Here is a 13318-nt window from a genome sequence, read left to right as displayed (position 1 = left end):
AATCGGGTTCGAATTTGTTTTGTTTTTTGCATCCAAACAAGCACTCTGAGAGGTGTTTTGACAGTTCAGAGCCACCGTACAAGCGAAAGGAAAAATACAAAATGCCAACACTTAAGCCACAGATAACTTTATGATAAACATGGTGCATAATGTAAGACAGAATGCGGCGGACATTTGAGAACCCCTGCTGAATTCTGTGGCTGTTTCTGCTTGGGGTTGTGTGTCTCCATACATTTGACGTACTGCCATAGACATTATAATCGCCTCATGGTCTGCTTCAGTCCGTTTGCTCCAACACGTCAACACGGCCGCAACCTTTTATGATGTCTATAGGTAGGCTACTCTACTGCCAGTCTGTGTTCAGGATTTGTTTACGTTAGTAAACATGCATCACAAGATGCTTAAGGTCTTTAGAGTGCAAAGACCTTAAGCGTTAGGACAAATTACCGTTGCTTACCTTGAAACCAGTATTCCTGACAACACAGGTCATAAGTAGTCTTTCCAATTACTCGTAACTCATCGTTTAGAATTACGAATGCAACATTGTACCAGGCAAGCTACTGAGCAATAATACCATGTCAGAAATATTATACGATTTGTGATGAAAATGTAAAAAACATGGACCAGAATAAAATGTTTTGCTGAAATCCAGACCTGGAGGGCTGGTGTCCTGCATAGTTTACTTCCAAACCCAATCAGACACACTTGGGTTAGCTAATCAAGCTCTTACTAGGCTTTCTAGAAACATCCTTTTAGGTGTTTAGGCAAGTTGGAGCTAAAATCTGCAAGACATCCACCCCCAGGACCAAGTCTGGACACTCTTGTTTTAAGGTGACAGCATATTATTTTGCAAGGAAGCGAATCTTCGTCAAATGTCTCGTAATCATAATTTGGTGAATGAAAATAAAATGTGTTAGCTTTTTATTGCCTATAGTGTTCATTTATGCTCAAATCCGTAAACCAATTGAATGTACAGATGCATTTTTGAAGCTTTACAAATGTTGGTTGAGATCTGTTTTCTCCAACAAGCCCTGAATCTTAAAACTAGACCTTTAACAACAGGGCTACAACTTCACCACATGATTTATGATCCATTCTAGCACCGAATTTCCACTGTAGTACAAAGTGGTGTGTCCTAAATACTCCTCCACAATATCAGTAGCACACAGCTCTGGATATCTGGCAGCCACTGCTCTTGGGTTCAGGCGAATGGCACAGCGGTTCATCTACAAACCCAACTGTCTGAGAGATATGCCCAACTCGTCCCGCTGAGGGACACAAGCGCTTTGAAGTGCCTACACACACATCACAGTGATTAAACAGGATTTGACAGAAATTTTAATTAAATAGATAGCCAGTTTCAGAAAGAAAGGACATCTTAAAGCTGTAACGGAGAGTAAGAGACAGCACAATAACCAGGGAATGTACAATATAACAGCCGGTGGGGGGGGAAGAAAAGCAACGCAGTCATGTTTTCGTTGTAAATAAAACTTACCTCTACAAATATGAAGCATGGTATGATGGAGTAACTACGGTGTGTATTATCTGAAGCCATTTTGCATCGATTCGGTCAAAGTTTTCACAGTTGGCAATCTAAAGGAGAAAAAGAAAGTTGCAACATTAATGGAGCAATTAATTCCAATCATTAATGTAGAACCATTAGGTGTACAACAGACAACTAGAGAGCGCATGAAGAGATACAAGAAACTTTGGTAAAGTGAGCTGACTTTCATTTCAATTAATACTACGTTTACATGGACATGAGTAATCAAATTATTTGCCTTAATCTGAATAATATGATTTCGAGAGGAGCATGTGATATGATTGATATGATTGAGCACGTCTGGCCACTCATCTGTAATCAGTAATAATCCAATCAGAGCGATCCTAGTCTACTATAAATGGATCATTTTCTCCCTACTGTTTCTATCTTCATTTGGAAGAATCCCCCCTTCCACCCCATCTCCTCCTTTTCCTCCCTTTTCTAAAGGGGGAGCTCTCGAGACCTACCTGATCTCGGATCTCCTGATATGCTTATCGACCGGGCGGGAGCCCTGGGCTCAAATATCTCCGAGCTCAGGGTTCTCTCCCGGGACAGCATGCCAAACCTGCTTTATACGCCAAGCATATCTAAGTGGGAACTCTTGAAAGATTGTTTAACGTCATATACCGGTTTCCTCCAGAGTTTCATGTAATTTCGGATGTTTCATTTTGAATTTTTCTACTTTGACTGCAGCTCAGCACTTTGACTCTCATTCAGGAACATTTCATCGGCCTCATGACAAATGAAGGTATTGGAAAAAATTCAACAAAAAGGTATTGGAAATGAGTATATAGTAAGGACTGGTGTTTTAACGGTATTTGGTACCGCACGCCGAATGAAAAACAAATCTTCCCATTTCATGGCGCGTGTGTTTGTTCCTTTACTGACTCGGTAGAAGCGGAGAATAATGTCAAACAGCAGTGTGTGTATGGTATCTCCTGTGGCACAATGTGGTGAAAGTCCTACATGACGGTAATAGTTTGATTAAAGGGGTTTACATGTCTGTGCTGCATTTCAATAATGCGACTAAAATCGGCATATTCCACGTCTTAATTCCATTTCAGTTTAGTTTGATGATGACCAAACTGGTTGCAATTTCGAGCCCTGTAGTATAAGGACATGTATTCAGACCACAACTGAACGTTTGAAGAAAATTGAATACCTTATTATTTAGAATTAGCTATTATTGATGTAAATGCAGCCGTTCAAGGCGCATAATTGATTTATTACGGTATTGACGGTATTAGAAAAGCCATGTCGTGGCGCAATGTCACACCGGTGAGGACTATGACACCGGTGTACCGCCCACCCCTAATATATATATATATATATATATATATATATATATATATATATATATATATATATATATATATATATATATATATATATATATAAATAAAAAACTTGACATTCAAGATTAGTGGGGGTGTCCCATTGGGTGTCCCCCATCCCCCAATACAACGGTAGGGGAAAATCACTGAACAGTCTGTGCACATGGTTGTAAACTGCAATTTTTCAGCTACAACAGAGTTCAGTTATATGTCATAAAATGACTTTTGCAACAGCCAGTACAGTGCAGCTCAACAACAACAAACAGAGTTCCTAACAAACACCCCTGAGGAGCTGAAAAGTGCAGCCAGAAAGAGTCTGAGGACTTCAGTCCCTTGAAGAAAACTCAAGTCAGTGGAAAGAAAACAGAACAAAGACAGAACAATAAAGAAAATACTTTAACTGTGCAGCGATAGAGCAACACGAGGTCAAAACACCAAGACAAACACACTTTTTCTGCTTTTCTCCATTTTCTTTATCATTCAAAAAACAACACACCAAAATATTTGCACTCAGGAGATGCATTATGTAAATTAGCTGTCTCCTAGGGCAGCAATTAAGCACAAGCGTGTAGTATTTACTGTAGATGTTAAAATATGTTCACCTTTCGCAGTTTAATATGCCGGGAAAAACTCAAAGTAGCTTCATTTTCAGTAAAAGTGTAAACACGGTGGCTTTGTGCTATTATAAAAACATTGCTCTGGTTTCCAGTGTTTCAACCAGCCCGATCGGGGTGCAACGGTCCAATTTACTCATGGTTCGGTATCAGTGGTGTAGTCCTAAAAAAAAAGGTGGTGTACTATTACACCAGACCCAAATTTTCAATGAAAGTAGGCAAAGAAATTACGAAAGTCAATGTTTCTTTGATTCATTAGCTTTATATATATATATATATATATATATATATATATATATATATATATATATATATATATATATATATATATATATATATACATATATATATATATATATATATATACATATAAACATCAGTCCGTTTAAATGTTATATATAAACATCAATCAGCCATTATTTTTGATTGTCACATTCGTGCATGCTTGTTTTAAACTAAACTATTACATATATGCAACTGTTACATGTCTTTTGCATTTATTCAGGTTATAAGCATGTGAAATTAATATAAAACGTTCACATATCTTTTGTGAGTTCATTATTTGAGATGTAGAACGCATAGAAAGTGTCCGCATAGAGAGATGCTGCAGCACTGCTGAAGATTGTGGCTGTTTACAGCGGTTTGACGGATAAATATGAATATGTAGTTAAATTGTTAGCGGTGCCAAACAACATTTCCCTTTGTTTACATCCTCACTACAACATAGCGCTAACGGTAGACACTGTGCAGGTCATAGATTAATTTTAACAAATAAAAATACTTACAGGTTGTGTCTTGTTGGAGCTGCTCCTTTGAGGAGTTTTCAGCCGAATCCAGCACCGAACTGAGAGAGATTTTAGGAGCTATCCTTTGTCAAATGCTTGCTATATCTGTTTTATAATTAGGGTTGGGTAACGTTTTACTATTAAAATGGTACCTGTGCCAAAACGGTGCCTGAACAAATACTTATTAGCCACAAAATTATTTGACAAAAAATATTTAGATATTTTAATCATTATAATTGAACGATATAAATATATATTTATAACAAGTTTCAAGTAAACATCAATTCATATTTTATATATTTGAACTGAATTAATATATTCTTTTGATCATTTGTTTGTTAGCATGAATGCAAGATTTGCAGTATGCTATTAACATTACATTAGCTTACTACTAACCTGTGGAAAGGCTGTCATCAAAATCAGGGAACACCTTTTTTTCTGGGTTTGGGGCTTGAGACTACTTTTACATGGACATCAGTGATCTAATGATTTGCCTTAATCTGAATAAGACAATAATATGATTCAGGTGTTTACATGAGTTGGTTTTTGAAGGTTACATTCATGATTCCCAGTTACATGTTAAAGCACATAGATCCATTAACGTCATCAGCCTACAAATGTTTCCTCCGCAGTTTGTGTCTGTGGTCCTTTAAGATAATCAAAAATCACTGTTTAAGTGGTAGACTCTTGATCAGAGTATTGTCTTAATCATATTAAAATCAAAGTATTGGTGTCCATTAGGGATGCAACAAGACAGTTAGCCTACAGTACAATTCATACCTCAGTTTTTTAACACTGTTTTCGGTTCGGTTCTAATGGCTTGACACTTCTTTTTGTTATTCTATCTTTAGGCAATAGGAACAGTAAGAGGTTAAAACATGTAATGGGTCTATATTAATGTAAAACGAGCTAAATATTATCTTTAAAATCGTCATAGGTCTCAGCTCTTGGCGATATCTTTGCGTATCGTCGACACACGATACTATCGTCTATTGGCACAACAACACAGCCAATAGCGTTCTGTTTAGTTCACAACTCTGCCAGTCAGAGCTGTTGAGCTCAAGTGACTTTTCAGATCCACAATCTATGACAATAACACTGAGTCAGACTCAACATTTCTCTGGTTTAAAATACAGCAATTTGAGTAATTTAAATGGGTCCGATACTTGGGTCTGTATAGGTTTTCCCCTGGGCTTGCCGTTGTTGTGAATTTCTCTATCCGGGTCAGGGCACCAAAAACTGTAGTGAATTTCTCTATCTGGCTCATGGCACCAAAACTGTTATGAAATTGTAAGACGAGCCAAAAAAAAAACAGGGAGAACTTTTGGGTATCTTCAAAGCAGAATCTTTTAATAAGATGAACCCATCGTCACCGTGCCATCATCGAAAGAACTCTATCTTAGTGCTACAGGCACTAGTGTTTTATACATTTTACAGAGAGTTGGTGGCAAACCTAAATAAAGCATGCAAATGAATTGTTTGTCAGCAGGGTAAATTGCCCCCCCCCCCATCCCAAATCTCATCAGCATATAAGTACTAATTCATGATACATTTCAGCATGAACACAAAGCATGCAAATTAAGAACCCATCCGGCCAGTTGATCAGCTTGAAAGTATCACCCAAAGACTAAAGAAGAGTCGTTGAGACGATGCCTTTAGCATTTGCATTAGGGATGCAACAATATAGTTAGCCCACGGTTCAATACGTTCCTCGGTTTTTTAACACTGTTTTCGATTCGGTTCTCATGGCTTGACACGTGTTTGTTGTTGTTGTTATTCTATAGGCAATAGGAACAGTAAGAGCTTAAGGAGAAAAAAATAAAAACGATTTTTTGCAATACTCAATTTTGTTTTACATAAAAGCCAAGAAAAGTACACTAGTTCCTAGTGTACTGTATTGTATAAAAAAAATTAACACTGAAATTTCACAGCTGCTGGTAGCCTATGTACAAACTGGGGAACAGATAAATTCCTACATTTTGAAAATAAACATACAAGTGAAGTTAATAAACATAAATTGGCCATTTCAAATAAACATATTTGTACTTAAGTAAACATAAATAAACCATCTTAATTATCTCAGTGCTGAAAAAAGTGCGAGACTGTAGTCTGTAACTCGGATCAAGTGTTATTTTAAGATGACAAAAGCCCACATCTGCTTCAAGAAGGAGAATAGAAATCCCCGCCCATTTTTAAGTTTGAACTCTGACTTGTTTGGACCTGCACTACTTCTGCCAGAATGAGAAGATGTGCTCTTCTCCTTCTTATTTTTTTCTCTCTCTCTCTCTCCCTCATTCTTTTACTTTCTCTCTTTCTCTCTCTGCGCATGGACCTAAAGCCATTGTATTTACATTTACATTTACATTTAGTCATTTAGCAGACGCTTTTATCCAAAGCGACTTACAAATGAGGACAAGGAAGCAATTTACACATCTATAAGAGCAACAGTGAATAAGTGCTATAGACAAGTTTCAGGTGTGTAAAGTCTAAGAAGCAAAGCATTAGTAAAAATTTTTTTTTTTTTTTTTTTTTGGAGAGAGAGAGAGGGCACCATTAGTGGTATAGCCAGAGAGGCAGTTGAAGATTAGGAAGGAAAGTGGAGACTAAACAGTTGCGTTTTTAGTCGTTTCTTGAAGACAGCAAGTGACTCTGCTGTTCTGATGTAGTTAGGGAGTTCATTCCACCAACTGGGCAGATTGAATGTGAGAGTTCGGGAAAGTGATTTCTTCCCTCTTTGGGACGGAACAACGAGGCGACGTTCATTCACAGAACGCAAGTTTCTGGAGGGCACATAAATCTGCAGAAGTGAGAGCAGATAAGAAGGAGCCAAGCTAACGGTCACTTTGTAAGCAAACATCAGAGCTTTGAATTTGATGCGGGCAGCAACTGGCAGCTAGTGCAAACGGGTGAGTAGCGGAGTGACATGTGCTCTTTTGGGTTCATCATAGACCACTCGTGCTGCTGCGTTCTGAAGCAGCTGAAGAGGTTTGATAGAACTAGCTGGTAGCCCGGCTAGCAGAGAGTTGCAATAGTCCAGTTTGGAGAGAACAAGAGCTTGAACAATGAGTTGAGCTGTATGTTCAGATAGGAAGGGTCGGACCTTTCTGATGTTGTAGAGTGCGAATCTGCAAGATCGAGCAGTTCTAGAAATGTGCTCAGAGAAGTTTAGTTGGTCCTCAATTGTTTGTATTTACCATCACCAGAGATGAGGATCCTTAATCGGTTATGATTGTTAACAACAAACGATGCACACAAACAAACACATGCTCATATGTAATGATGAACCCTGATGCGTAAATGTCGCTCTACTAGCATCGGTAAATTCGGCTCATTCAGTATAACGTGATTTTTGCCTTCGTTATTTTTATGCGTGTCTCAGAACCAGTTGGGTATGTTTGCTGGAAGGATTCAGCGAGGGATTGTTGTTTCTTTGGAGGACTTATTACCTTCTCTGCTTTCCTGCCTTCAGACAGTGATATTGATGGGTGACGGCGCTGCAGATGTGCAGTCATGGTTATACGTGTAAAACAATGCTTGCACACAGTTATTTTTTGTTCACCGTTTTTTCTTTTATTGGCATTATACTCAACGGCAAAACCGAAATGTCCGCACACCGCAGATTTTAAGACGCACGCGCTTCTTCGTACTGTTGCCTCACTTCGCCGGCGCTTCCTTGTACTGTTGCCTCAACCTCACTTCACCGCCGCTTGCCATGTTAAAGATTTTTAGAGCATAGTGATTGGATATTTACTCGCGGGGAGGAGTTTCCTCCTCTCAGCTCATAGACTTACAGGCACACACAGTCAATTGGGGGAGATATAAAACGCACATAAATGATTTAAATGCAAAACCGAGAAAACCGCAATTCACAAGCGCGTATTGAACCGTGGATGTCGTACCAAACGGTTCAATATTATATTGAAAATCGTGGCATCCCAAATTGCATTACTTTGGCACAGTCAGCGCTCAGAACACCAAGAGATTTTAAGGTCTGTATAAAGAAGAATATAACTTTTCAGTTATATATAGATTATTGCTAATTTGGAACTAGATTATATATATATTTATATTCCCACACCGTAGAGAGACAATGTGCGCATTTCAAAACAAATAAAGAGGTCAGACCAACACAGCTTGGCTACCGTTTACTATTTTCTTATATTTGTATAGAATAATTTTTGTGCCAATAAGAATGAACATAACTTTATAAAACTGAACGTAACTTTCCAAGAAACGATCAAAAATATGCCACTGCAAAAGAAGAAAAACACAATGAAAACAAAAAAATGAACTCAGTCGCACGAATTTAACATGCTCTTCAAATATGCTTCATTCTTTGTTAATGATTTTCAAAGAATCGTTTTCGCGAATCATGGATTTTGAATGCGTTGCCACAGTTTTCGCTTACGCTTCGTAAATTTTCGTTTGCTGTTTTGGCACAAACTTCTCGTGGGGGCGGGCTTAACGGCAATCTACACTGATTGGCTAATGAGCTTTTGATGGACAGTTGCTCTCTGACCTGGAAGCACAGACGGTGACGTCAGTGCACTGCAAACTTGTGAATAACAACAATAACCCGCAAAATAACTGTTGCACACTGTACATGAATAAAACTTTTATTGTTGTTATTGATAAACGTTACTTTAGCAACACGAACTTACTTCAAGCTGCCCTGAGGGACAAGCTGAGGTGGAAGATGATGGCACCGCTCCGTGTCTCTCCCGGGAGGTCATCTTTAGAAACTAAGAGACGACCGTAGGTAAAATACTAACATTAATACTTAACATAAAGCACGACGTATTGCACACCGCAACAACTTTCCGATATGCGCGCCACTGACGTCACCGTCTGTGCTTCCAGGTCAGAGAGCAACTGTCCATCAAAAGCTCATTAGCCAATCAGTGTAGATCGCTGTTAAGCCCGCCCCCACGAGAAGTTTGTGCCAAAACAGCAAACGAAAATTTACGAAGCGTAAGCGAAAACTGTGGCAACGCATTCAAAATCCATGATTCGCGAAAACGATTCTTTGAAAATCATTAACAAAGAATGAAGCATATTTGAAGAGCATGTTAAATTCGTGCGACTGAGTTCATTTTTTTGTTTTAATTGTGTTTTTCTTCTTTTGCAGTGGCATATTTTTGATCGTTTCTTGGAAAATTACGTTCAGTTTTATAAAGTTACGTTCATTCTTATTGGCACAAAAATTATTCCATATATTTGCCATGTGTCTAGGCAAACCCTCAGGTTTGAACACACTTTGACGAGTATAAATGACCAATTATAGCGTGTACCAATAGCGTCTTGAGAGGTGTAATGGAATGTATAAAATATGAGAAAGCATTTGATTGGTCAGTAGAATAGATGAGAAACTAAAGTATGTTTCGATCTTCTAAATGTGAAATTAGTCACTATTTTGGAGCACAATAGCTTATAGATTACCTCAAGACTAACATATTGATATCAACACCTAAAAACATTCATTTTGATTTCACTGGACCTTTAAATATCCAAAAAAAAAAAAATTAATAACACAACTTCACATAATGTTAATTACTGTATGTCTGTGAATGCAAACGGTGTGTGTATGATCTGTGAGAGAGCAAATCTTCAACACAAAGGCGACTAAACAATACGTGTGGACTCTAGGGAGGCAATTACACTTCCAGGGTCTGGCACCTATAGCATTAAAAATACATTGATCAGTATTGATTTGAATTTCTAATTGCCAGATATTGATTTGTTCTGTCAAGTCTAAGACTATAGACCTATTTGGAGAGAACAACAGCTGTGCATTTACACAGGCTGAAAATAACCTCTGGTAAAGTGAAAGAAATTTGGAAAATGCATATAATCCCATGCTGAGGGTTAGGAATGAGCCTTAAAATGTTTTATTTCTGTTATATTTAATTGCGTAAGAGCTGCCGCCACTAAAAGTGCACATTTTGCATTGTGTCAAGAAAAAGAGGAGCATTTCAGTGCCTTGGAAAGTGCAAACGCCGACAATTATGTATTGAAGCAAAATCATTTCACATTTTGGAAAGATTGCATGTAATTTTATTTGGATATGCTAGATCAGGGGTGTCCGAACTCGGTCCTTGAGGTTCCGGTATCCTGCATAGTTTAGCTCCAAATTCGTTCGAAGTTTTAGTATACCTTGAAAGAGCTTGATCAGCTGGTTCAGGTTTGTTTAAATGGGGTTGGAACTAAAATATGCAGGACACTGGCCCTCCAGGACGAGTTTGGGCACCGCTGTGCTAGATTATACTTTGGGATATTGCAATGCTTTATAGCCAATGCACAATAAAAAACCTTTATGAACATAAAATATGATGTTGTATATAATAATCTGGTCGATTTGGTTATATATATATGGGGCGGCATGGTGGCTAGCACTGTAGTCTCACAGCAGGAAGGTTGCTGGTTTGAGTCCTGGCTGGGCCAGTTGGCATTTCTGTGTGGAGTTTGTTCTGTGTGATGTTCTCACTGTGTTGGCGTGGGTTTCCTCCGGGTGCTCCGGTTTCCCCCACAGTCCAAAGACATGCACTATAAGTGAAATGAATAAACTAAACTGGCCGTAGTGTATGAGTGTGTGTGTGTGTGTATGGGTGTTTCCTTTTCTGTGCCTCTAAATACTTTAGAATAAAGTAATACACAAACTTAAAAAAAATAAATTCAGGGTATTTGTTACAGTCAAATGTATATGCCTGTATGTTTTGCTTGTGTGTGTGTGTGTGTGTGTGTGCGCGCTCTCTCTCTCTTTCTCTCTCGCTCGCTCCCTCTCTCTCTGTCAATTCTCAGGTACGCCCATTCCAGTTTCCCATTCGTCCGTGAAGATGTCAATCTCTATTCCACCTGGTGACGTCATCAACATAGCTACCAATCAGAATAGGAGCTCACAGTTTAAAGGGACGCGAGCGGGGAAGCTCATTCTGCTTTTTGCTCTGTCTTGCTTGCCTTGTGTTTGCTTGCTTTTGTGTGTGTTTTGGCTTATTATGTGATGTGATATTGATGTTCATTTAGAGTTTTGATTTTGGTCTTGTTCTTGTGGTATTCATAGCTGTTACCGTCTTGTATGTGTGCTTGTGAAAATCCCCTGATCTCTGGCGTCAGCCTTTCCCTGGGATTCGAGGAGTTTAGAGGTTCACGGACATACATCTCACATCACGTAGATAACTCCACTGTCTAAACACACTAGTTTAGAAGTGAGTGCCACCCGCTGTAAGTTATTACTAGTCAGTGTATTTAGATTTTATTTCAACATAATTGTGTGTGTGTGTGTGTGTATGAGAGAGCGTGATGCTGTGCGTCGCTTGCTGCTGTCTGTCTGTCTGTCTGTCTGTCTGTCTGTGTGTCTGTGTGTCTGTGTGTCTGTGTGTGTGTGTGTGTGTGTGTGTGAATGAGAGAGAGCGTGCTGCTTAGATCTCTAAAACAAACTAGACAAACAGGTGACCGCGAACCTAAGGTCGCATATACAATGTTCAGTTTCTGAATGGTTTAGGCACAAGCCAACAGTTTGGTGACGCTGTCTGAGCCTTACATCATAATTTTTTTTTATTATGCACGGTAATACCGTATACCGAGGTAAAATAGGGAAGAGGTTTGACGGTATCAAAATTTGGATGCCGCCCAAGCCTAAACTAAACCTTTAAATGTCCATGCTTAATCAGTTATCGATAAGGCCTATCGATTAAAGGGTTATTGACAATCAATAGATCATCAAGTAATCGTTAGCGTCCCTAAATAAAATATATTAAAGGATATTTCACTCTAAATTCACCATACTCACTATTAAAAGGACAGTTCATCCAAAACTGCACATTCTGTCACCATCAACTCACCCTTTTCTTGTTCCAAACCAGTTTCCGTTTTTTTCTGATGTTGAACAATAATATACAATAACTTGTAGGCAATGTCTTTGCTGTTGAAAACCTGAACGGTAAATGCTGAATTAAGATTGTCCTTTTGTTTATTATCTTTTTATTTATATTGTCAGACAGCTAAAACATTTCACAAAACGTGTTAAATCAGCTGTACAAAGGGATTGGCGTGCTGAAAATCCTTTAAAATTGATAGATATAAAGATTGATTTGATTTGATTTATTTATTTTCGAACAAAGTATCATACATAAAATATCATTAACAATATATTAATAATGTATAATAATGTATTAATAATGTATTAAGAATACATTTCAACATGGTCGAAAATGGAGTGGGATGAAGCACAAGCTTATTATTTTCCCACCCCATTACCACATACATCATTCGTCTATTACGTAAACTTATTTCTTCCTTTCACATGAACACATTCTATCCTTTTGGCATATCCGACAAACTATATGTTTAGTTCCATTTTGTACCCGTATACCTTGTAACATAAACCCAGAGAAAAAAATAAATAAATAAATAGTACTGCAAATAGCCATTAATTAAAATTTCATCATACCTTTCTCTTTTTATACCTTTTCAAATCACCTTCATCGTTATACTCCTTTAATAATATATATTTATACAACTTTTTAAATTGATTATTATCCTGACATTGTTTAAGAGTCAGATCTAGACTGTTCCATAGTTTTACACCACAGACAGACATACACAAACTTTTTAAAGTTGTTCTTGTTTTCAACCTCCTAAAATAGAGTTCTTCTCTCAGATTATATCCCCCTTGTCGTTCTTCGAAAAACGTTTGTATGCATTTTGGAAGTAGTTTATTCCTAGCTTTAAACATAAATTGTGCTGTTTTAAATTGAACCAAATCATTGAACTTAAGTATCTTTAATTTAAAAAATAAAGGATTTGTATGCTCCAAAGATTTGACATGTATCGTGATAATTATCGATATCGACTGATATGAAAAAAAAATGATCGTGATCATTTTTTTGCCATACCGCCCAGCGCTACGTCCTTAACAGTTTTAAACCATTTCAGAACTGTTTGTAGGAGACCTCCAAAACAACTTTCTTATCTTTAAATTAGCCCAACAGAAGCACTTTTTCTTTTCTGCTAAACTTTGTGACCAAAAAGAATCAATAATCAATA

The 13318-nt window shown here is 37.8% G+C and overlaps 1 protein-coding gene across 2 annotated transcripts in view; it reads right to left on the bottom strand.

Moving 5' to 3' along the window:
* Positions 1 to 13318, bottom strand: part of plppr1 (phospholipid phosphatase related 1) — a 103928-nt gene that overhangs the window by 67269 nt on the left and 23341 nt on the right. For both annotated transcript variants that reach the window (XM_056467063.1, XM_056467062.1), the window contains exon 2: positions 1496 to 1593. In XM_056467063.1, coding sequence (XP_056323038.1) covers positions 1496 to 1555 — 60 coding nt within the window. In that variant the 5' untranslated portion in view covers positions 1556 to 1593. The remainder of the gene's footprint in view (positions 1 to 1495; positions 1594 to 13318) is intronic.

This window comes from Danio aesculapii, chromosome 10 (genome assembly GCF_903798145.1).
Source record: "Danio aesculapii chromosome 10, fDanAes4.1, whole genome shotgun sequence".
Lineage (NCBI taxonomy): Eukaryota > Metazoa > Chordata > Actinopteri > Cypriniformes > Danionidae > Danio > Danio aesculapii.
Note: the sequence above shows the minus strand (reverse complement) of the source record. Positions and strands in the feature narration are given on the sequence as shown.